Below are 25,452 nucleotides of genomic sequence, written 5' to 3'. Positions count from 1 at the left end.
TGATGGATCCAGTGGTACCAGATTGATTCGCATCATGACAGAAAATAAAAATAACACACCTCGATTCAGATCATCACCAGCATGGATTGAAATGAAATTGGTTGTTCCTTCAAATGCCGTTCCTCTACGACGTTTTGTGAACATGAGTTTTCTATTCATTTGTGTCCCCCTGCTGTGTCCTTTTAGTTAAGTCACAAGACACAATGACTGCTGTGGAAAAAAAAAAAAAGACTCATTTTAAAAACAGTTGTGTATGAAACAAAACAAAATGTATGGGGAAAAAAAAAACACTCATTGACGAGACCTCACCCTATCTTCACTCTCTGTTCACCATGCATACCACCACCCGCACTCCGCGTTGCAGCAGTTTTATTAACTTTTTAACTATGAAAAACTATAAAGAAAACTGTACATGACCACTGCACCTGATTTTTAGCCTGTTTCGAAACTTTTTCACACCTTTTAGCCTGTTGAGAAACTTTTATTCACCATATACTATGATGTAATTTAATGTGAACTGAAAGCTCAGGTAGCAAATGCGGCGCCTGCCACAGGTATGATGACATCACACATCTAATGAAGCAGTCTTCCCTTGTTAATTAATTATGTCTGACACAAAACAAGCTTGTCTAATTTCACGTCGTCATTAATAACCAAAGAGCAGCGCGGCGGCACCGCCTCCAATCTTTTTGCTCACTGGACCGAAGTGAGAGTGCCGCTAAACAGCCACTTGCCATCGCTGTTTTTTATTTTTTCTTCTTTTTCTTCTTCTTGCCCACGTTCCTCTCGGTCACCCTCATCTCTGTTCGCTCCCGCCGCAGATAACTTCCCGCAGATGGCCCATCAGAAGCGCTTCATCGAGCGCAAGTACCGGCAAGAGCTGAAGGAGATGAGACGCGAGCGGGAACGCCAGGAGAAGGACGGCGACGAGCCCAACGACGGCAGGAAGTGAGGGGGGCCGACGTCGCTGGAGACTCGCCTCGGTTCGGGACGCGGGTGGAAGTCGCACTGGTAAAGTTGTGTTCAACGTGGAGTCGAAAACTGGGGCGGGGGCGAGGGGGAAACTCACACAAAAGAAGAAACATCATCATTTTTAAGCCTTTTGTCATCTATTTTTTTTAATGAGCCCCCGTAAAAACAAATATTTTTTTTTTTAAAGATTGAAAGTGAAAGTAAATAAACAAAATTAGAATTAAGTTGTCTGCAAGTCAAGTCAATAATTAAAGTTGGCCGCTGCCCAACTGTTTAATACGCCATCACCATCTGTCTTACATCTGCCACTCATCCCTCCAATAATCCAAATTAGATTGTTTTTCTTTTTTTGTTCACTTTGCCCTTCCCAAATCCAATTGGCTGTCAAGATGATCTGAATTAGAGATGATCTAATTTCCCCTGCCAAGAAGCTTGCAGGTCCATAAAAAAATACCTATTACTACTTTCCTATTCGCCCTTTTATTATGTTTTTTACTCAGTGATGCATAAATTAAAAAAATGTAAAATACATATATCATTAAAAACAACTTTAGTAATGGAGGATGGAAGGAAAGAATGAAAATACAAGGGGGTAAAAAGGAACAGAAGAGAAGGAAGGAGGAGGAAATGAACTGGAAGAAAGAAAAGAAAGCATAAAAGGAAAGAAGAAAGGAAGCAGGTAAAGGGAAGAAGGAAAACTAACGAAAGGAAAAAGGTATTATGTTGAGCAGCTAGCCGTTAGCAACTAATCAGCTGTTCACCGCCACCACTGCCAATGGCGATCGATCCGAACCTTTCTCTGCATCATCTTAAGACGTTTACCACCCTGCTTTCTTCGGCGGAGCCTCAGCTGCCTGCCGGACTTCTCCTGGAATCTTTCGTCACGCAGCTGCTTGCCATCAAGCCGGCTGACAATCAGCCCGTGGGCAACGCTAGCTACGACTCTGTTCACGTGGCGCTCCAAACATACTTCAAATTTGAATGACTTTTGTGTGTTGTTGTTAAGTGTCCCTTAAAAGGCACTCTTTACAGTAAAGTGCCGCGATATAAAGTAGCAGTTGTTTGAAGAGTATAAAAAAAGGTGTGTTTTTAGTAAGTTTGTGTTTTAATAAAGTGAAATGTATTTGAAGTATGTGGTCTCTATCGTGGATTTTTACCTGTATTATTTCACATTTTATTCATCCCGAGTGCTTGGAGGCAAGTGCTCATGAATCAGAGGAAGCAGCTTTTCAAGATATTTAATCGTGTCATATAAATATCCAGTACAAAATCTCACGTTGTACAAAGCAGAATTGATGGACGCGGGCCCGCCAGGCTACGGCGACACTTTTTCTACGCTCACAGAGACTCCACCACGTTTGTCACCAACGGCCCAACGGCGTCTACACATCGACAAGCACACGTCTACTGGATGGCGCCACCACATTTGCGTCGGGTGGGGGGGGGGGGGGGAGAAGACCTAAGAAAACCAAAATGACCACTTGCTGAAGACTCCACGTTAAAAACACTTTGTCGCTTAGCCGTGTGAGAGATGCGTCACTTCTTCTACGTTTAGTTTTTCTGTCCTTTGTCACCAGAACATCTCCTTAAGGCCGTCATTTTTTGTTGTTTTTTTTTGCAGCTGGAGAGCGGAGAATGCACTTTCAGCTCGTTGTTAGATGTCGATAAAGGTTAAAAGCCTGGTTGCCGAGCGCTTTTGTGGAAAACGGAGAGCTGCGGTCAGGACGTCGTCACGAGAGACGAACCGCCGTGTTGGCGCGTTCCAGGATGAGCGATCCGTTCCATCGTGTCGGTCTGGTGGTCCGTGTACGACACTATACCAAAATCATCTACAAGCTCAGTCGTCCGTCAGTCCGGACTGGTTCATCGGTGAACGATCTGGACAGTCTTCGGGACAGATCCAATGAAATCCACAGAAGCAACATAACTGTAGATTCTAAGTCATCCAGGTCACGGTAATCCGTGAAAAGTTGCGTCAAGGCAGCTGGAATCTTCTTGGTTGTTGAAGACATTCCACCTTAATCCAAAAGGCTTCTTCAGTTCGAAAGTTGAGGTGTGGTGTCCTCATATTTGTCTCTAGTGGGTGTGTCTCCAAGTTTGTGCCTTTTGGATTACAGGTGAAACATCTTCAACGAGCCAGAAGAGCCCAGTTGCGTTCATTCAACACAGACGCAACAAAAGTGAATTTTCCTGCTCGCGTTACCGAAGACGCCAGCTTGTTCTTCACATTTGATGACATTGACATCGAGGAGAAAACATTAGCTGGGTTCAGTCGCCCGCTAGATGTGACAAAGTGGACCAGAACTCCCAGCGCCTTTCGGCATGACTATGCCCCTAAAGGCTAGAGGGCGCTGTGAGATGAAGAAGATGGAGGTGGCTGTACAGTGTATTGTATCATGTAACTAACGTACACAAGCAGAATATCACAATAGATGCAGCAGGAGTTTGTCGCGGAAATACTGACAAGTACACCACTGCTCAGTGTCCATCGCGGGCAGCGGCGGAAGAAAAACAAAGAAAAACATCGGTAGCTATACGTGGGCGGGGCCTACACCCGATACCCTAAAACTGGGGGGTCCAAAAGTTTACATCCCTGGCCCACATACAGAAATAATGGAAGGATGCCAGGGCCACTTTGACATTCTTCAACATTATGTTAAACATGTAAAACCATTCCATCCATCAATTATATTGTTTTTATGTGTTGTTATTTTTGGAAAAACATGATAAGGCCATTTTTTGTGCCCCTGCCTGCACTGAGCAGCAACCAGATCACATTTCCACATTCTGAACCAAAGCAAAAGCAATCAGTAGTCAACTGAAAATCTTCATTGACACATTAATTTGATACGTTCACCGCTCTTGAATTTACCGGGGTTTTATGAGGGGAAATGTTCTATTTTAGTTGTCAATAATTTCTTTGCGTTTTTGCAATCTCCATATGAAACCAATTTATGGGACGTACGTCGTAGTCGTCAGGAGTGGGTGTTGGATTCCAACCCACGTTCTACTGCAGAATACTAAAGAGAGAGAAACTTATTTTTTTCCTGCTGGGAGAGGCGAGTCTGCTCTTTTGGCGCTTATGTTATCACAGAATACAATGTTCTGTTGGTCTCATCTTTTGGGACCAGTCAAAACTGCTGTCAATATGGGGAACGTTTGGAAAACGGCCGGCAGGGAATGAGTTCGATATTGTTGCGGGCCACGTTAAAAAGGTTTCTGTAGTATTTGCCATGGACACGGCTGCTCTGTCAAAAAAAAAAAAAAAAAAACTATTTCTTATCATTCTTTTGTTGTGGTTTTGTTTTGAAAAAGCATTGCTGGCCATCTCGACTGTTATTTGTAGTATATGCCACTAAAAAATGGACACCTCTGCCCTAACACTTGACGGGACACACGAGCCCACTTACGCCTGCTCAAAAGGGTTCTTCGTCCGTTTGTCCTCCCGCCGCCTTTGGTCCGGCGGGCCCGATCGGGGCGAGACATCGTTAGGAATCGCGGTCGCTGTCGTCGGCTCCGTACATGTCAGCCAGTTTCTTAAAGCGCGGGCCCCACTCGCTCAGGTAGTCGTAGTCCTGCTCGCCCTCCGTGGTGGCCGACTCCAGCGAGCTGAGCGACTCGGCCACCGAGCCGCTGCCCTCGTAGGCGTAGGTGGCCAATGAGTCGTAAGGCGGCGCCGTCGGGTTGCTGTCGTTGTCCTGGATCTTCTGGTTGATGAAGTCCCGCACGTCCCCGTTGTTGTCCCGTGTCGAGGAGAGCGCGGGCCGGCGGGCGGGCGGGTAGTAGGCCTCGGGCACGATGTCCCGCCGCTGTTTGCCGTCCTCGATGGCCTCGGGGTTGCGCAGCGTGCCGATGTCGAAGGCCTGCGTGTCCTCCTCGCCGCCGCCCTCGTCGTTGTAGCTGACCACGTTGTCTCGCACGTCCTCCTTGGAGATGATCAGAGGCTCCTTCTTACGCTGCCTCCTCAAGGCGGCGAACAGAACCACGATCACTGCGGGCACAACACAGCAAACTCAGAGCGTTTCGAGTCCCGACGGGCGTTTTGTTGATGTGGCGATGGAGCGAGCGCTCACTGATGTTTTGGGACTTTGTAAAGCTGGCGAGCGCAAGGATATATTATGGATTTCTCAGGCTGCTGCTGCTGCTGCTTAACATCACAATCGAACAAAGCATTCGTCTGATGACTACGACTCAAACAAGGAACCTCTTTGTTCGCTACGGCTACTGCACACAATATCAATATTTGTTTTGTTTTTTTAAAACTTGTTCTTCCAAGCTTCTGCTCTTAAATCCTGTTCGCACAGTAGAAGAGCATACTGGACATACAGTATGCAGTAATTTTAATTTTAGTATTTTATTTCTACTCTTCGGTAATTTATAGCTGACGTTAATTCCATCCGCAATTATACAATTATTACTTAAGAACTTTCTTAGCGAATACATTTTGGATGACAAACATTTGAGGGCATGAGATTCTGTTGTACAAAGGTGAATTAGGGCCGGACTGAAAAATATTTACATTCTATACATATTCTCTCTATATATAAAATAATACTAATAATCGGAATTAGGTTATCTAGAATAAAATGTGTATTTTGTCAAAAGATGTATTTTTTCACGTAACGGTCGTTTTTTGAAGCAGTGAAACGAGTCTTGTGTGTACTCACTGAGCAGGATTATGACGCAAAGCAAGATGGCCACCAGGGCCCCGGTACTGAGTCCCGCACTGGCCGTGAGCGCCTCGGCGTTGCACAGCTTCATATTGCCTTCACGGTCGCACGTGCACACGCGCACCGTCAGCGTGTTGGTGCTGCTTTGCACGGGGGTCCCGTTGTCTGAGATGACCACCGGCACGTGGTAGATGCTCTTCAGTAGGCTGCTGTAGCTGTTCCTGCGCGTCAGGATCCAGGCCGTGTTGTCTAAAACCATCCCGGATCAAGACCGTTATGGCTAGAAAGGTTCCGGAAACGGAAGAGAAGATGGATGGCGGACTACCTTTATTGTCGCGAACAGAGAAGTTTGCCTTGCCGGCAGCCTCCTGGGCCAGACTGAAGAAGAAGCGATGTCCTCCAACCGGCTCGTCTGGGTCTGTGGCGCTCACTGTCTGGATCCTCTGGAACCACAAAGAACACAAGACTACTGGTAAGACCCAGGTTAAGAACAAAGGTAAAAACTAGGCTTGGCGCAATTAACTGATATGACCAGATAGCCATTCCTAAAGGTGAGAAATACGACTCTGAAGAATTTACAGAACTGGGTTATGTATGATTTACATCTACATCAACAGATGTTAACTATTGCATTGTTTCCACATTGTATCGACTTGCACAGCTCCTAAACTGAACTAAATCGTATGAAACCATTCCGCCTTTAAAGATATTGTTGAATTGAATTTTGGATCTAGATATGTATCGAATCGGCCTCATCCCAAAGATTTCCAACATTAGTAAAACCACAGGGGCAGCAGTGTCATGCTATCTTTTACCGATGATGCCAGGCTATGTTTTCATGCCAGCTTCCACGCTATGATATCCTGCTATGACGTCATGGCATCATCACACTATCATGTCTTACTATGACTTCAAATGTAACGACTCCAAACATTCAGCAAGCTACAAAGTATAGAGGAAGTCTTGGTGTAACCGCGACGACGCCAAAGGCTGCGTACTCACCTGATTAGCTTTGGCGTTCTCGCACACAAATGTCTCGTAGTTGGTGGCGAAGGTCGGCGCGTTGTCGTTGACGTCCAGCACTCGAATGTAGACGGACACGCGGCTCATCTGGCGCAGGTTGTCTGGGAAAGGCGCACGCGCACACAAAATCAGTAGTAGTAGTTTGTAGCACTTGTTTGGAGGACGTTTCTACGGCGACAACAGCTGTGTGTCCTGTTGTCGTTACAATTCACGAAAATCAACCTGATACGGTGAAGTGCTATTCGCGGGGGTTGAGCCCTGTCGCCAATAGCGAAAATCCCAAAGTAACTGATGCCCCCCCTAAAAAGGTTTATAACTGCCTATAGAAAAGCGCTACTTTGGTCTAAATGAAGCCCCTCAACTCACTTCAGCATAGTTGCTCAGCACCAATAATTAGTGTTGGACCACTTTGAGGTCCGCATCTGTCATGTGCCTGGAAACCAGCTTAGAAAAAAATGTGCACTTATCAGTCACACCTCCGTATTGATCATATTAGCTTCATCAGGTGTGCCTACTATTGTGTCTAGACTGTGTGTCTACTGCTCTCGCCTTGAAAAATGTGTAAGTTGGGGCGGTTGCAAGTCAAGGTATTACCAATGGAGTATTTTTTGGAACTATTGAACGTGGTGGTTGACTCACTGAACTCGAAGGCGACGACGGAGATGTTGTGCCAGGGGTTCTCCTCGCGGTCCAGCTCCCGCAAGAGGAACACGGAGCCGTTGTTGGCGTGCACGTCGAACACACGGTCCATGTCGGTGTGCCGGTCGATCGAGTACCTGTACCGATTGAGGAAGTGTGTTTTAAAAGTAAGCGTAGGCAAGGCGACAAGGAAGGGAATTTGTGAGAAAGCTTAAGTTTTCCAACTCGGCGGAGCAGAGACTCGAACCGTGAACCTCAGAAGTGTGAAGCGAACGTGATAACCACTTATCCGACCGTGCCACCTTACTATTTGGATCCAAGCCATTAAAGAGTCACTCTCTTCCATAATATGGCCCGCTTAAAGGATTCACGCGACCTCACCGTCCCTTGCCACTGATTCACAAAAGCGGAAAGAGAGGAAAATAAAACGAGAGACGTCTGCACGAAGTCATCGCAGAAAGGAGAGGCCATGTTTGTTGAGCGCGGCGCAAATTGCTATTTACAAGTCCAAGTGCAGCTTCGCAAAAGACTTCATCAACACTTTGCTGCCACTTTTAGATGCTTGCAAATTCAAAACAGGACGCTTCAATTACCGCGCGGTTGGAAACGCGCACGCACACACACCCACTAACAGGTTATGCAGTCCACTTATTTCTATTGTTTTAATTTGAGGGAAAATATGCCTCCAAATTTGCACAACACTTTGAACCACATCACGTCCGACTTCAATCGAGCGAGGCAAAGTCAGACTCCAGCGTCACCAGCCGCGTTGTCGCTCTTTATAAAAGTTAAACTAGTCTGTTAACATTTTAATAGTTGACGCCTACAGCCCTTTGCGTCGATAACTGCTTCCACTCGTCCATCAAGCAGAAAGCTTGAAAGAAGCAGCTCTGCGTCAGACTCCATTTGGAAAACTGAAAAGTCTCAGGTTGTTTATCATTCTGGTTGTGATAAATGAAAAAAGTCTTCTACTTGGTAGCCAGCAGACACTCATTTAAGTAGTAACATTGCGCCTTCAATGTTAAAGTCAGTGTTTTCAATCCAAATATTTATCCATCTGCTCTTTACATCTAGCCAACTACCATTCCGACTAGCGACTAATCTGTCCATCTATCGGTTAGCTATCAACCCACCTACACATTGCTCCACCTATCATCCATCCATCGACGCCATAATATTAAACATTTAGTCACATTAGAGATCGAAAGATTAGTTTTCAGTTTTGAAGTGATGAAAAAGAGAGAGAACCCCTCAAATATTCAATATTGACAAGTCGGAGACGCCGCTTGTCATCTTCGTAATTGAGATAAGGTCTCGCTGGCACCCTCGTGCCTGGCGGCCCCCCATCCCTCCCCCTCAGCTGCTACCCCCCTGCGGGCGTCGCACTTTCCCTCTCGTGCCCCTCCGCCCCTGTTCCTCCTCCAAATGCCACGGGCCAGCTAGCCTGCTGATGATGGCCGATAAAAGAGAATCATATCATATTTGACACCTGCAATAAAGTGCGAGAACTTCAACCTTGAGAGCCAACTCCCTCGGTGCATCATAAAAGGGAAAAAGGCGAGGTGAAGACCGCCAAGTACCCCCTCCCCCCGCACCCCCTCCACTATTTCCTGAAAAAGTCAGTGAACTACAAGTAAGCCTTGTCCTTCCGAAGCCTCTTTATTTGGGGATACTTTTCTTTTTTTTTTTAATGACTCATTGATGCTCTTACCTGTGATTCACTGAATTTTTATTGAATTATTATTCGACTGAATTCCCCCTTGAGGGATCGTAATTACAATAAATTAAATTATGCACACGAACACTCACAGAACCATCCTGCGTTCGTTTTGCGTGTCTCCTGTCGGATACAAAGCAAATATTGCAGTGCCGTCATGTAATCGCGGGGGTAGTGTTGAGAGTAGATTTACAGAAATGGTGGCTACTAAATGAAAAATGACTTTTTTTCAGTTTGGAAGATGAAACGTGAGCTTGCACTACACCACAGGGACACCTCGGAGAAGTTGCGTCCCGTCGCATCTGGAATAGCGTCCGCGCTTCTGAGAAGGTTTGGGAAGTCTATCAATGGGAATATGTGTACTTGTCCATATAGTTTGTTCCATAATACAAATAAATCATCTACACTGCCAACAAAAAGGCCTTAACTTAAGCCAAATGAACGCCGTGGAGGGACGATGCATGGCAAATGTGCATGAAGACTCCTAAAAGCAGCTCCGCTCCAAACTCCATTTGGAAAAGACCAAATTTGCAAATTTGCAAATGTGACAGATGAGAAATGTTTCACTTGGTAGCCTGCAGCTTTGTTTTTCAAACACGTTGGCTTTGTTGTGACAATACAATTTGTCGTTGACGAGATGACGTTCAGTCGGAGTTAGCACCTGACAGGGCTGCGCTTGATGTCCGGGTCGGTGGCGCTGACGGATCCGATGACGGTGTTAGGGGCGGCGTCCTCCCGCACCTCCATGACGTAGCTGGCGCGCTCGAACACGGGCGGCTCGTCCACGTCCTCCACCGTGACCTTGATGGACGCCTCGTCCCTGAAGGGCCCCATGGAGAAGAAGCGAGGGTTGACGTGGACGTTCTCCACCTGAACGCGGAGGCTGAATTGACGTTTGCGCTCGAAGTCCAGCGGCTGGAAAAGGAAGCGGGGAAAAAACAGAAAGTTAGGAATAGTCACTTAGGTGTTGCTTGTAATTGTTGCGGGAAGATCAAATCTGCTTTCTGAACTCCTTGAGAGGAAGCCATCAAAATTCTGTTTGGAGTTTGCTCGGCGACGTTTAATTAAATGCCACACTTGACTTGTTGGCTGCTTGACCTGCCTTCAAAGAGGCACATTAGCTGCAGAACACGCCTGATCCCTGCTACATGTCATCGTTTACGGGCCATTAGCGGCCTGGATGCTAATGTTGCTGTTTTGGACCTTTGTTGTTCATTTGATTTGCAGCATTTAGCTTTGTGCTCAAGGGGAACATTTGGTTTTTTTAAATAAATGCATGGGCCACATTATTTGTAGATGAGGTAAAAAAAAAATAACATTTTTTAAAAGGCTTACGTAAAATATGTTGTGTTATATGTTAAATAATATAAGTTGCTTATTCTCATGAATAATATATATTTTGGTTTTTATTTATAATTCATTTAATTATAATTAACCAATTATAAAATATATATTTTTTAAATTATACTACACATTTTTTAATTTGACTAGTATTTTCTATTGTTAAAATGTGTATTTAAAATATTTATTTTTATAATTAAACAATCCTGTCTCATTTTGGAATTATTTTAGTTATTTCAAATGTATGTGTAAAATAGTTTTTGTGTAGTAATATCTCTCATTGTATTTACAATAAATCAGTCAGCAAATTATTTAATGAAATAAATGAGTACACGACCAAATAAAATCCCTCCATCCATTTTCTGTACCACTTCTCCTCTCGCGGGCATGCTGGAGCCTATCCCAGCTATCTTCGGGCGAGAGGCGGGGTACACCCTGAACTGGTCGCCAGCCAATCGCAGTGAAATAAATACATTTTAATTTTTTAATAAAATGCCTAAATGAAAGCAATAAATAAAATCCTTTCTTACTCATTTTAGGTGTTATTCTAATATAATTGTTTAGATTTTTTTATTGTATTATAATTTAAAAAAAATCAATTCTCCAATAAAAAAAAAAAGAAAATGAGGAAGCACATTGTAATTAACTAATTTGGGGCTACCCCCCCCCCCAAAAATTTTTTTAAATAAATGCAACAAATATTACAGGACACTTGATAACTTAAATGCTGGGTGGGCCGGATTCATACTTTGCCCACCCTAGTTGAGCCTCTAACAGCGTGACCTCATTCCCTCTTTTATTTTTATTTTTTGTTGTTGCAAAAACCATCTGACAAGCAGATGTCAACACAAGCTCCGTGGTGGAGGTAACTACACAGTGCCTTTATTTGGCAGCTTTCGAGGCCCAGATGGGACTTATTGCCACTCGACGAGCTCGTTTAATTAGCGGGTTGAGATTTAGGGACGCACACGCACACACTCTGGCCACAGTGCCGCCATGGCAACAGAGGGCAATTACAGCATGGCGCTCTTACAGTACGTCCATTTTGTGCTTGTCGGAGGATGCGCGAATGTGATTGGCTGACGCACAAACCAAAGCAGTGAGCAGCACGTTTAAGATAAGATGATGCCAAACACAAATGTCTTCCACACTGGGAAAAAGTCAAAGTTTGGCTTTTTCGTGGCTCATTCCTGACTCGTAACGTGTTCAAGGCACCGATACGGAAATGACGTTAAAATGATGACGCATCTGGAAAGTGTTCACAGTGCTTCACTTTGTCTACTGCAGCCTTATTACAAAATTATGTAAAATTATTTTTTAACCTAACATTCTACACAAAACATCCCATGATGATTTTTCAGTTTTTATTAAAACTGCAACTTAACCATTATTTTAGTAATCGATTAATCTGTCAATTATTTTTCCAGTGATTAAGATGGGGAAAAAAAATCGAAATTTCCCTCCCTTTATTAAAAAAAGAGGACATTATTTCCTATTGACGGTGCAGAAAATGCACGAACACTGTGAGTCAGTTACCCGTTTGTAACATGACGGAAAATCGGTAAAAATGTTGATCATTGTTTTCCAAAGTGAAAGCAGATGTTTGTAAATGTTTTCTTTTGATTCAACTCAAATATAATCTACTTTGTTGGACAACTACAGAAATCGGGCAATATTTACTGAGGATTTTAAGTGAAACAAGGTGTCTACACGATTAATCATTCATCCAAATAGTTGTTGATTAATTGTTACACCTCTAAAAAAATATATTTTAAAAAAAATGTCATTATTGGGTGTTTTGTGTTGAATTTTGAAGAAAACAATTTTTGTCAATTCGCAGAAAGGCAATGAGAAAGTGGCTAAATCATTACGTTTTGACTGTAGCCTGACTTTAACAGTGCTAGAATGTACGCAATCATGAAGCCATGTTACATAAACGACTATTCAGGAGTTAAAATAGCATTTTCTTTTGCCCCCCACAAAACTGCAAACTCAACACAAACAAATCACCTTCACATGAGGCTCATCAATATTATCATCATGAAACTCACCTTTTGGCATTTACACAGGATAATAATAAATGTGGGGGTTGACTGTATAGGCAATTACAAGACTTTTTTTGGGGGGTGGGGCATCAATTACTCGCAGAATTATCAGATTTCTCTCAGGGCTCGGTCCCTAACCCCCGCAAATAGTGAAGGTTCACTGTAAGTCCAGTGAAGGGATGTGACATTTGGTCCCAACCGCACCCGCCCGCATCATCACCCACCCACCAACCGATCGTCGCTCACCTTCCTGAGCACGACCACGCCCTCCTGCGTGCTGCGGTTTGTGGCGATGTCGAACATCCCGGGCCCGTCGCTCCCGATGATCCTGTAGTCCATCTCGGCGCTCTCGCCGATGTCGTTGTCCATGGCGCGGATCACGCCCACCACCGAGCCCAGCGCGGTGGTCTCGGGCACTTTGAACTCGTACAGGGCTGAAGAAAAAAAAACAAAAACAAACACTTTTTTTTTTAAACAAACGGCGGCGGCGCGAGAATAAAACACAGCTGACAGGCTTTAGACGACGGCCGCGTGCCGCAAGACCGGAGACCAGCCGCCCCCGCCCCCGTTCACGTTATACATAAAAATACAGGAATTGTCGCTAATGCACAACATTAACATTACTATATTATATGATACAATATGCGAATCGTCTCGAATCTTATTCCAACTCACTCTTCGTGAAGCGCGGCGGATTGTCGTTGACGTCGGCGAGGGTGATGCTGACCGTGGTGGTCCCCGAGAGGCCCCCCATCTGTCCGGCCATGTCTTTAGCCTGGATCACCACTTGGTACTTCTCCTTGACCTCCCGGTCCATTCCCGGCAGCGCCGTCTTGATCAAGCCTAAACACAAAAAAACTAAACTGAATGAATGTATTTTTTTGACCCAGCATTAGGAAATGTGTGTCGATTTGAAAGTCCTGTTTTGTCTCTCAAGTCATTTTCATCAACAATTATTGCATGGTAGACACACAAGTACTATTGTTTTTTTAGGACAAAAATCATATTATTTAAATGTTTTTTTTTTTTTTTTAAGAATTCTAACATTTTGAGCAATATTGGATAATATATGTATTTTTTGGAAAAAAATTGAAGTATTATTTTCTGGGAATAGAAATGTATTTTCTAAAGGAAATAAAGTATTTTTAGAAATAAATCATTCTTTTTCAGGGGTAAAATGTATTTTTCAAGCAAAAAAAAAATGAACAAATATATTTATCAAAAATTAAGTGGTCTGATTTTCAGATTAAAAAAAACATTTTTTCAAATTTTTTTGGGAAAAGAATGATTAATTTGATGCTTGCGTTCCGTGTTTGGTGAACTCCTGCCTAGTCGCAAACTTTTTGGGGGAACCTCTGTTCGCTGTAAAACCTATTCACTGCTTTGTGCTCATGCCAAAGCCATGTCTAATATAAAAAAATTACTTTGCTGCCAGCTGGTGCCATCTTAGTGCCAAGGAACTATGTTAAACTCAAGGAAGGCACTTCATTAATCAGGCCATAACGTCATCAAACAGAATAAAAAGGTTTGCTGCCATTTTGTGGCATTTATAGGCAATTAGAAACCTTTCTGGTTAGGCATCAATTACTCGCAGATTTTACATTATCTAAAGAAATTATTTTATTAAATCTGTGGAAGTTGTTGCAAGTTAATACTGTGTGTGTGTGTGTGGGGGGGGGGGGGGGGTCCTGTTTCAAAGCTAGAAAGGGAGAAAAAACAAAAAGCATAACTTTCTACAAGTGAAGGGGAACAAATCGATTAAAATGAGAAATAAGATTCTTGTGCAATATTTTACTTCAAGGCGTTATCTCCCAGCCCTGATAATAACAACAATAATAAACAGAATATAAATTCCGGTCATAGTGAATTGTTGGCCGTGTCGTCCCCTGCAGTGCAACTGACGGCGGCCTCATAACGCGTCATCGTAAAGATAATGAACTTCCTTCCCGGCGCATCAAACATCCCAGTGCGCACCTCAAAATAGTCGCCCGGAATTAACGACGTTTCAGCGAGGAGATTTATGCGCCACGTAATGAAGTCGCAGAGACGCCGCCGCCATTACCGCCAGCGAGCGCTTCTCGGTGCTCCTTTAATTCAGCGGTCGTCTGCGAGTGATCGATGCGCCTCGTTATGAGGCTCGTTTTCACAAATTAGGATTTCTGATCGTTAATTACTTTTTTAATTGTCCAAAAAAAAGTAGCGTAGAGTTCAGCAAATGTGACCTGCATGTGTTAAACTAAGAATGAAAGAGTGTGCGGATGATATTTTATTAACCTGTCAAAAAAGTCTTTTAATTAGATTTTGTAAAATCAAAACTTTTGTTTTTCTTAAAAAATCTGATTTCCGATTTTAATTGATTATTTTCTTTTTTTAATATACTTGTATAAAAAGCTAATAATTTGGGATTCACCCATATCAGAATCGGTACGCATAAAAATGGTCCGATACCGCACTCACCGATATCACAAACAAATATAATTAATGCCGGCTCGCTGCTCAGTGTAACCGCCATTTTTATTTACACGCGCAGTGACGCAAATGCTACACAAGCGGCCACCAGGTACACTTTGAAAATGGAACTGACTATTTTAGTTTATTTTGTTCTGTACAGTATTATTAAAGAGATTAGGAGGGGAATTAAACATTTTTATGGAACACTTTAGCTAACACAAACTGCACCATCACCTCTATAATGATTCATTTTGTTTTGTATTTCTTCTGGTCGGGTTGTAATGTTCTACTGACAAAGTTATTCCTCTAAAAAGTGTTATTGAAAAGAAAGAATAGGTATGTTTTTCGAACAATATTTCCATCCATCCGTCCATTTTCTGTACTGCTTATCCTCACAAGGGTCATGGGCGTGCTGGAGCCTATCCCAGCTATCTTTGGGCGAGAGGCGGGGTACACCCTGAACCGGTCGCCAGCCAATCGCAGGGCACATAGAAACAAACAACCACTCGCGCTCACATTCACACCTAGGGGCAATTTAGAGTCTTCAATTGACCTAGCACGCATTTTTTTGAGGATGTGGGAGGAAACCGGAGTACCCGGAGAAAACCCACCCAGGCACGGGGCGAACATGCAAACGCCACACAGGCGACGCCGGGATTTGAACTGTGAGGCAGATGTGCTAACCAGTCATTCACAGTTCCGCACGAACAATATTTGACTAAAATTAAAACAAATAAACTCAAAACTAATCATTAAATGGATTAATAAACTAAATGTAACATAATTGAAAATATAAAAATAACATCATCAAAACTTTGTGAGCGTTCAGGAGTGAAATAACATTTGCCAAACAGCGGCAATATGAAGTAATTATGTTGGTAACATGCGATGTGCAGCCGTGTGTGTGTGGCTCATGTCAGTTTACGCGTCACATGTGGCCTCAAACATATTAACGCTAATCCACGCGCTAATCTGCAAATGGCTTTTTTTTATTTTTATTTTTTTTATTTTTATAAATCCTTTTGTTTGAACATCAGGATGGGATCCAGAGCGCACATTAATGATTAAAAGTAGCAAGCTGCGATGTTTTAGCCTCGCTCATTTCACTCTTGTGCGTCTGCTCCAAATCCCCAACATGACCTCCTCGCCCACCCACGTGCCGCCATTTTGGCTCTCCTTAAAGAAACATGCTACCTACTTTTGAGCCCCACCGCTTACTTATTTCTTCATTATTATTATTATTAGCAGTAGTATTAGAAAAGAAAACAGCACAGTGAAACTGTAATTCCCTTGAGGGTTACAAAAATCAAAATTATATTCAGAAAATGTATGTATTTATTTATTATATGATTATTTTACTTCCCTTGGGGGCTAATAGTTATAGTACATAAAGAAAACAAAAATATGTGTAACTATGTAAAAAAAGAGATACACATTTTTTTCAAAAAATGGATGATAAATAACAACAATCATAAATTAAATGAAAGCATTTACTGTACTTTTAAATAATTCTATCAATATTTGTGATTGACTAGCATCCATTATCTTGCAATTGTTTTAATCTCTCTCTGACAAATACGCAGAATTGCTGGGGGATAATAACCATAGTAGAGTAAATAATAATAAAAAAAGAGAATTTAAATTTATATATGTTAAAAATATTTAAAAGAAAAAGGATGATAAAGAACAACAGTCCTAAATAATCCATAATGAAATGAAAACATTTGTTCTTTTAATAAATATCAATAGTTATGATTGAGTATAATCCATTTTCATTCAAATATTTTCATGTTTCTTATTTATGCAGAATTAAAAAAAATAAAACAATTTAAAATAATAATTGTGGTATTTTGTATGATTGTTTGGTGTTTGGTTTATAAAAATCTCATGTACAATCAAAGTGATTCTTTTTCCACTGGGCTGCACAAACGGAGACAAATGCGAAGGCACGGACCAGTTTCGGGGTCGATGGAGAAGTAGGGCTGCCCCTCCAGGATGCTGTAGACCACCTTGGCGCTGTTTCCGTAGGTGGAGTCGTCGGCATCCAGGGCCGTCACCTGGATGACGGGCGTGCCTGCGTGGGCGGAGCAAAGGAGACTTCAGCAGCTGTCGTCCATTTTGCTCGGCAGAACAAGCTCGTCCATGAAATTGTTTTCGTGCAATGCCGACAGTCGATTTTCTTCATTTGGTAGCGTTGCTCTTAGCTTGCCTCCAGTATGCTTATGTGCATGCTATATATTTTTTTGTCCAATTAGATTGAAGCCTACATGTGTTGCTACGTCAATCTAATCTGCACTGGGTCTTCGCAATCACATGTGCTGGCCGATAGAACTTCCAAAACTTTTACGAATTCACAATTCCTAATCCTGTTTTGAAACCCTAACCCTGTTTTGCTACTCTAATTTGAAACCCTAACCATGTTTGAAACCCTACTTTGAAAGCCTAACCAGACTTTGAAACCCTAAACATGTTTGAAACCCTACTTTGAAAGCCTAACCAGACTTTAAAACCCTAACCCCGTTTGAAACCCTACTTTGAAATTCTTACCCCATTTTGTAGCGATCTGCACACATTAATACATTTAATAAACAACTTCTCTGGTGAGTATGATGTATTTTATTTTGATATTTGTGTGTTTTTGTCACGTTTTGTAGATAAATATTGATTGTGAAGTACTCCAGATGTACATGGCACTGGTGCGAACTGTTATACTGCGTTTTTGAAGTTATTGATAGTTTGTATCATTGCGACGTGATATTGGTGTTATTAAGTGGGGTAAGTTCCCACGGAAGGACCGGCTAGCAAGTGCAGTTAGCTAAGTGCCGTGTTGGCTCATTATGCGCACTGACAAATTAATTGAGGGGAAACATTTAATGGGTGAGAAGTGCAAAAATAGAACAATGCTCATTTGTTGAGGCTGCAAGCGCATCCATCAGGCGAGATGCTATTATGCTAATACGACACGTGCTAATTTCAGTGTTGTGGTGACATCACACCTTGGCTTGTTGCCACAGAAACCAGTGAGCAACACCTTTTAATTGGCTTTGCTTTATGAAGTATTCCAATATGAGAGCGTGTCAAGGAAAAGTCAGCATTTTCATCTTGCATCTTTCATTTTTCGCACTCTTGTGTACCTAATGACGTGTACAGTGAGTGTGTAAAAAGTAAAAGGTGTGATGTTTTAGTTCATTATTCATAATTATTTATAATTAAAGCACCAGTTATTTAATTGAGTAAATAACCAAATGTATATGTAAAAGTCTTTATCAAATACATACATTGTTTATTTCATCAATATTTTTTCTTGTTTAATTTAAAATAAATAAATTCACCAATTATTGAAAAAAATAAATCAATACATGTTAAATTTATATGTAAAATGGTTCATTCGACTATTGATTTGATTTGTTTATCTTTAAAATATTTAATATATGTTTTTCTTTTATCATTCACAATAAATAAATTAACTGATTACTTCATAAAATTAGTACTCCCCAACACAAAAGTTGAAAATCTGCTGAGAATGATAATTTTGGTTTGGTTTTCATGATGATCTTGCTAAGTTATTGATGAATAATATTCACGTTGTTGTTGTTCATAAAGATGCAGTGCAGTTAGCCTTGTCGCAAACAACCAGCTTGCACATCAACGACTCGCGTGTGAGCAAACAAGACGGACGATAGCAGTTAGCCTCGTTGCTTGATCCTGATGCTAAGGTAACGCCAGCCAGCGTGTCAATGACTTTCGCATAAGTAAATGGTCGGGACGATAGCAGTTAGCCTCATCACTAACAAATATAATCCTCACGCTATGCTAACGATGAGCTAGCACATAGTGACTTGCATGTGCGGAAACAAGATGGACGATGGATGTTAGCCTCTTTGCGAACAACAATGATCATGCGAAGCTAACAACCAGCTAGTGAATCACTGACTTCACTAGCTTCACTAGGGCTGCGACAAATGTTTTTTTAAAATAATCGATTAATCTGTCGATTATTTTTTCAATGAATTTCCATCCCTTTATCTAAAACCAGGACAAGTGACTAGTTGTTCATTAGGTTAGCATGAAGACCATTGTTGTTAACCACAAGGCTAACCGCTATCGTCCATCCTCTTACCTTGTACACGGAATCACGATATAGGGATTTGTCGAGGACTTTTTAGTGAACTATATGAAGCGCTAAATACAAATCGTGATTCGGGATCAAGTGGATCATTTCCTTACCGATTTCGGCCATTTCGGGCACCCTGGCGACGTACGGGTCTTTGGTGAAGCGCGGCTCGTTGTCGTTGATGTCGTGGATCTTGATGATGAAGTCGGACTCGCCCTCCAGGGCCTCGTTGGTGAAGCGGTTGACGGCCTTGGCGTGCAGCATGTAGTACGCCTTCTCCTCGCGGTCCAGGCGCTTGGTGGCGTGGATGTCGCCCGACTTCTCGTCAATCTTGAACAGCGTGCCCGCGCCCTCGCCCGTCAGCACGTAGAGCACGCTGCCGTCCTCGCGGTCCGAGTCCGAGTGGAGCTGAGGTGAAGACGACAGCGCTGTCACTCCTTCTGAAAACCATCATTTCAAACACTCACCCTGCCTTAAAACCCTACTTTGAAACCTTAACCAAAGTTTGAAACCCTCATTTGAAATCCTAACCCTTGTTTCAAACCGAACTCTGTCAAACAATCATTTGAAACCCAAATCATGGCTTCAAACCTAAATTTGACACCCTAACCCTGCCTCGAAACCCTAACACTATCTTGAAACCTCATTTCAAACCCTAACCAAGGCTTCAAACCTCCATTTGAAACCCAAGGCCTGGCTTGAAACTCTCATTCAAAACCCTAACCATGGATTCAAACCCTAATCCTGTCTTGAAATCCCAATTACAAACCCTAACCCAAATTTAAAGCCTAATTTGAAACTGTAACCTTCAAAACCCACACATTGGCTTCAAACCATACTTTCAAATCCTAACCCTAGTTTTAACCCCTAATATGAAACCATAGCCCTGTCTCGACGCCCTAATTTGAAACCCTGACCCTGGTTTCTAATCCAAACCTTGGTTTTAAACCCAAATTTCACACCCTAACCTAAAGGCCTATTTTTTTTGAAAATGTGTATTTTTCAAAGTTTTTAAAAATACAGTCAAGCAATAAATATATAAAGAGAGAGAAAAAAACAGATCATTTCACAGTCATATTGATAGATTAAATTTTTTTTAAGAAAAATATTTCAACTTTTTTTTGAGAGATTTTTTGTATTTTGGCGAAAAAGTCATATTTGCATCGCCATTTTTTTTAAGAAAAAATCAGTTGTATTTCTCAAATGAATTACATTTTTATATTTTGGAGAAAGAAAATTTGGGGGGCAAAAAAAGAAAAGTACAAAAAAAACATTTTCTGATGAGAGAATTTCAAAATTTCAATTTTGTGAACGAAAATTTGGGGCAAGCACATTGATAATTTATTGATCCTTAGAAAATGTTAGACCTCAAATCGATTGAATCAACAGAATATTTCCGATCACATGGGACTTTTTTCCGTTTGAACAGAAAAGGCGTAAGCACTTGAGGTGTATTGTGAAAACGTGGCCTCGCGTTTCAGTGTTCTGTTCGCTGAAGCGCCGGCCATCTTACATCTGCGCGGCCCGACGTAGCTGCCGGCCATCTTGGTTTGGGAAACGAAGCGGCCCCCGAGCGCGGCAAACGTTAGCGGTCGATCGATGGAGCCGTGCCCGGCCGGGACGATGGCATCGGAAAGGGGACGGGAGGGTGTCGGCGTGGGGGGCGGGAGGGGCAATTAGCCAGTTAGCCTGGCGGGCCTTGTGTCCTGGCCCGTGGAGAAGTGCTCGGCTGCATCGGAGTGTCCAGATGGTCGCCTCGCGAGCGAGCAATGTGTGTTGATGTGTGAAGTGAACAGCGCGCACTTAAAGGTGCAATCTCCTTTTTGTTTTGCTGCTAAAGTGTACATTCGCTTGCTTGCTTCATTGTTCTGTGTGGGGAAACGAGAAGATGAGCAAAGTATTCGTAGAGGATGTTGGATTGACTGGAGGAAGAAATGTGATGAAGGTTTGATTGTGTACAGATTTTTTAGCATGAAACTAAGGAGCTTTAACCAGAAGCTCTTTGGGCCATTTGGGGGGATTTTGAAGCAATTTGAACCATAGGGAATGATGTCAATGAAAGGAATAATTTGAGTCTTGAAAGAAGCTAATGCGAATGTTTTTGGAATGCAGGAAGAAGCCAGAGTACCCGAAGAAAAGCCACATAAGCACAACGAGAACACGCAAACTGCACATAGCAAGACCCGGATTCGAACCCTTGACCTCAGAACGGTGAGACCGATGTGCTACCCACTTTATCACCGTGCTGCCCACTGTTGATTTATAAACCTAAAAACAACGAAAGACTCGTGTAATTGATCACTACCACAAATGTTTCTGGAGGAAAAAAATGACTTTTGATAACAAATAAATAAATAAATAGTGTATTTTTGATAAAAGTTTTATTTCTGTAGAACTATGGGGTGTACAAAAATTAATATTGTTCAAGGAGAGAAGAGCTTATTTTTGGGGGGAAAAGATATACATGTATTTTTTTTTATCGAAAAAACAAAAAAAGAAAACGTATTTTTAAAATTCTTAATTTTGGGCGGAAATTTTATTCAAAATAAATAAAAATAATGACATATTTCTTTGTCTATGGGGGAAAGTATAGTAAGAATGCTTTTTTGTTGTTGTTGCAAAAATACATATTTTTCACACCAAAAAGTATTTTTTTGTCAAGAAGAAAGTGTATTTGTTTTAGGAAAAAAATCTTTTGCTTTTTTTTTTTTTTTAAGAAAAAGAAAGTAATATATTTGGTTAAAATAAAATGTATTTTCTTAAAAGGCTTGATTAAAAAAAAAATTAAGGGGAAATGATGCGTTTAAAAAAAAAAAAAAAAAAAAAATCTCTCCCCCGAAAAACATTTTCGAGAAAAAGCTTGTCGAGGTAATCGTTTGATGCTCAATGAATTGAGCTTTCACGTAACGGCAATATTTTTTTGTAGAAGAAAAGTATATTCTAAACATTTGTCACTGAGTTAATCTCGGTTGAAAGCAAGAATTCCAAAAATTCGAAGCCTAATTTCCCGAGGCGCCGGAATCGCCAGCTTCTGGTAATGTGCAGTTTGATCGCGCAAGGTCAAAGATCATGGGAAAAAAAAAAGACGATGTCATTATGTTCTTTCTGATATTAATATCACATCGGATCGCGGGGGTGATGCGCCGCAAAGCACATGAGCGTTATTAAAAGTGAGCGCCCGCCCCGCGTCCCCGTTGACTCACCCACCCCTGCCCTCCTCGCACACATGATGATGACGATGATGTTTTAAACCATTCACTATCCATTTATATAACAACTAAATGATTCCAATGTTATGCATATTATAGCGTATATATACTTGTCCACTACATCTAGCTCTCTATCCATCCATCCATCTATGCTGATGAGAAAGATGATGTCGATGTGCTACGGGGGGTTGCCATGGAGCAGGTAGAGTCGAGTGGGGCCTGCACCATATTGTTTGTTCCGTGCCAAGACGAGCAGCTGGTACTCCGCCACTCCACTACTCACACACACGCACACGCACGCTCGCTTTGGGCCGTCACAAGGCATGGACGTCTTCGCTACAGCCGCTGAGTCATGCGGCACTCGCAAGCTGATTGCGCCCGTGCTCATCCGCTTTCAGCCCGCCCAACCGTGGATGGCAACTTGGAACTTTTGTTGCTCGATTTAGTGACTTTTCCGGAATACCCCCGCAAAATCGCACCCAGCGACAAATTTAGCTGCAGTGGTAGCTCGACTCGTTCCGTGATCAAGCTCGCCCCCCACACCACCATGAAATTAATTGAAACACTACAATGTTTTGTGTTAACATGGTTTTAATAAAGAAAAATAGCAATTTGTTGTAAAATATAAAACATAATCAAATGGAATGTATTTATCTTACTGTTACCAAATCAACAGAAAACATCAAATTGCTTGCTAAAAAATTCATTTTGTAAAAACGTTCAAATTTGACATAGGGTACTATGCTAACAGGCTAATGATATCTACAGCTCTGGGGAAAATAGAAAACAGATCAAAATAATGCTGGACCTTTTTTGGTATTTTGACTAATTTTTAAGTATTCTGGAAAGAAATGACGATAATTGTATTTCTATTTTGGGGGCTACAATCTAAATAATTGTAATTAATAAATGTAATTAAAATAATGTTTATTTTACTCAAACATATTCCTATGAATAGCAAATTCAGACAAACTGATCATTTTGAGGCAGTCTCTGCATATATAAGATACATACGAACAAAACAAACCTAAAATGTATTTTTGTTTCTATTGCACTTACAAATACAAATATGACAGTAAACTAATCGAAATGAAACATTTTTGTTTGTTTTTTGCTGATTATGGCTGGACAATTTGAAAAATGCCACTCTATAATCTACGCAATGCTGTTCTACGTCAGTAATTTTCAAAGTGTGGTACACGGGCTCCCTCTAGTGGTACGTGAAAGAATCACTCAATGAAATGTTCAATCTGTGCATAATGTTACAGTGGCTTCAATTAATCACGTACAGATTTTTGCCCCTATATTTAAGCGTAGTGTTACTATTCAAACTGTGGATAATATTACAGTAATACACTTATTAGAAATAAGTCGAGACCCTCTGTTCGACATAATTACGCAATGTCATTATCACGCAATTGCAACATTATTGAGCAATTTTTAGATCCGCCAGATCGCAGCAACCCTTGGAAATGAGTTGGCAACCTTGACGCCCCTCTCCCCCCCTCCCGCCACCACCAGCATCAGCCAACACACACATGCAAGCAACATGGCAAAGTTTGCCCAGTAGGCCCGTGAGCAGTGGGGGCCTATCAGGGGCTGTAAATACTTGATGAGATATGATAGTGCAGCACAAACACTGGCACACTGGCACTCCATCCACCACAGGCCATTAAGCGTGTCTGTGTGTGTGTGCGTGCGTGCGTGTGTGCGCTTGCCCTTTGGTGGAGCGGCCCATAATGAAATAAACAAACATTGTCTCCCCCCGGTGACAGGAGAGCGAGGCCCCGCGAGGCCCGCGTGCGCTCGCCTGCTAATGAGAGGCTGCGGGAACACAGAACGCCATTGGCTGACGTGGAAAGATTAGCGGACCCCACACCCACAATGCCCACACACACACAAATCCGACAGACCGCCAAAACATGAGGCTGCCGGGCTCGACTCGGCTCTTAATTCTGACTCAGGTTGCTCCACTTTGCATCACTTTGGCTCACAAGGAAAAAAAACAACAACACATTTTACAAGGAAAAAGTTGTTTTTTATTTTAATTGTTTGTGTTTTTTGAAGAAAATTTACCTTATTTTTTAACAATTTCTTAAGACATGGTTATATATATTTTTAGATAATTTTATTTTCTAGCAACAAAAAAAAATCTCATGGTAAATGGCCTGGGTTTTAGTAAATATTCTTTCCCATATTTTTTTCCCTCCATTTAAAAATGTTTTTTTCACATATTTGTGCAGGAAAATAAGCATTTTTTTTAATTTAAAAAAATGTTTTTGTGTGTGTTAGAAAAGAAAGTCACAATGATGGCCTGGTTCCAAATGAGTCTTAAGGTTTCATTGTCTACATGAAGAGAAAACAAGTGGAGATGGAATGCAGTGCAATTTTAGCACCATGTTTTTAATTGCAATGGCGTTGCCCCCTTTGGGCTCTAATTCAATTGTTTTTTTATCTAACAATTAACCAAGTGTAATTGCAGGCAGATAGCGCGGACGCGCCTCAATCCTGGCGGGGGGGAAATAAACGCCGCCAGCTGCGGCGGCGCTTGCGGAGGCGGCGCGGAGGGAACCGTGAGTGCCGCGAGGTTGACACGAGCTTTCATGGTGGCACTCAAGCCCTCATAATCTACTCATCTCATCAGTTGAGCTCGAGTTAAGAACAAGAAAAGACTTGTAACTTTGAGAACAAGTGAGGATGTAACTCTTGGGCTCAGGAAAATAAGGAATAGGGATACTATTGTTCTTTAAGAAAAAGTATTTTCAAGAAAATTGTGTGTTTTGATCCTCCAAATTTTTCATTTCACTAAAATAAAATCTTGGCTTTTTTTAGAAAAACAAATAAAAAATTGTCAGCGCCAACAATTTTTTTAAGACAACACCATAGAAAAATGTAAAAAATGTATGCTTTATGCACCCAAATTGAGCAAACATTTATTTTTGGGTGGAAATAAAAGTAATGTTTTAGGAGAAAAAAAAGTTAGAAAAAGCTTTTTACAAAATTGGAAAAAAGTACAATTAGTTCTTTTCAAGCCCCTTTTTTTTTTTTTTTTTTTTTTTTTTTTTAGCAAATATTATTACAAAATAATAACTGAAAAGAAAAAGTTAATATTTTTTTAGTACAAATGTTTATCAATTTATTTCGGAAAAGGTCGGATTTTTTGAGGAGAATAATTCTTTTTATTTTATCAACGATTTAAAAAAACATTTTTTGGAGAAAGATTCTGCCTTGGTAATCATTTGATGCTCGATAGCAATAGCTTCATACGTAC

The 25,452-nt window shown here is 41.6% G+C and overlaps 2 protein-coding genes and 1 long non-coding RNA gene across 6 annotated transcripts in view; 2 read left to right on the top strand and 1 right to left on the bottom strand.

Annotated features, from left to right (window-relative positions):
- Positions 1 to 2,427, top strand: part of drosha (drosha ribonuclease III) — an 88,061-nt gene extending 85,634 nt beyond the window's left edge. For all 3 annotated transcript variants that reach the window (XM_061757596.1, XM_061757593.1, XM_061757595.1), the window contains exon 32: positions 822 to 2,427. In XM_061757596.1, coding sequence (XP_061613580.1) covers positions 822 to 952 — 131 coding nt within the window. In that variant the 3' untranslated portion in view covers positions 953 to 2,427. The remainder of the gene's footprint in view (positions 1 to 821) is intronic.
- The window catches only part of LOC133469935 (cadherin-6-like), a 61,977-nt gene continuing 38,719 nt past the window's right edge, over positions 2,195 to 25,452 (bottom strand). The window contains exons 4-13 of the mRNA XM_061757597.1: positions 19,086 to 19,380; positions 16,813 to 16,932; positions 13,083 to 13,250; positions 12,654 to 12,841; positions 9,683 to 9,936; positions 7,305 to 7,441; positions 6,645 to 6,766; positions 5,968 to 6,085; positions 5,640 to 5,891; positions 2,195 to 4,963 (exon numbers count right to left, since the gene is read on the bottom strand). Coding sequence (XP_061613581.1) covers positions 4,461 to 4,963; positions 5,640 to 5,891; positions 5,968 to 6,085; positions 6,645 to 6,766; positions 7,305 to 7,441; positions 9,683 to 9,936; positions 12,654 to 12,841; positions 13,083 to 13,250; positions 16,813 to 16,932; positions 19,086 to 19,380 — 2,157 coding nt within the window. The 3' untranslated portion in view covers positions 2,195 to 4,460. The remainder of the gene's footprint in view (positions 4,964 to 5,639; positions 5,892 to 5,967; positions 6,086 to 6,644; positions 6,767 to 7,304; positions 7,442 to 9,682; positions 9,937 to 12,653; positions 12,842 to 13,082; positions 13,251 to 16,812; positions 16,933 to 19,085; positions 19,381 to 25,452) is intronic.
- On the top strand, positions 16,946 to 25,240 carry LOC133469936 (uncharacterized). 2 transcript variants are annotated; one of them, XR_009785822.1, is made up of 5 exons: positions 16,946 to 17,458; positions 18,462 to 18,574; positions 21,085 to 21,183; positions 22,309 to 22,383; positions 23,957 to 25,240. It is a non-coding gene; the product is annotated as an uncharacterized LOC133469936 (long non-coding RNA). The 2 variants fall into 2 exon arrangements; XR_009785821.1 differs by lacking the exon at positions 23,957 to 25,240 and having other exon boundaries at positions 22,309 to 22,792.

This window comes from Phyllopteryx taeniolatus, chromosome 20 (genome assembly GCF_024500385.1).
Source record: "Phyllopteryx taeniolatus isolate TA_2022b chromosome 20, UOR_Ptae_1.2, whole genome shotgun sequence".
NCBI classification, from domain to species: Eukaryota; Metazoa; Chordata; class Actinopteri; order Syngnathiformes; family Syngnathidae; genus Phyllopteryx; species Phyllopteryx taeniolatus.
Note: the sequence above shows the minus strand (reverse complement) of the source record. Positions and strands in the feature narration are given on the sequence as shown.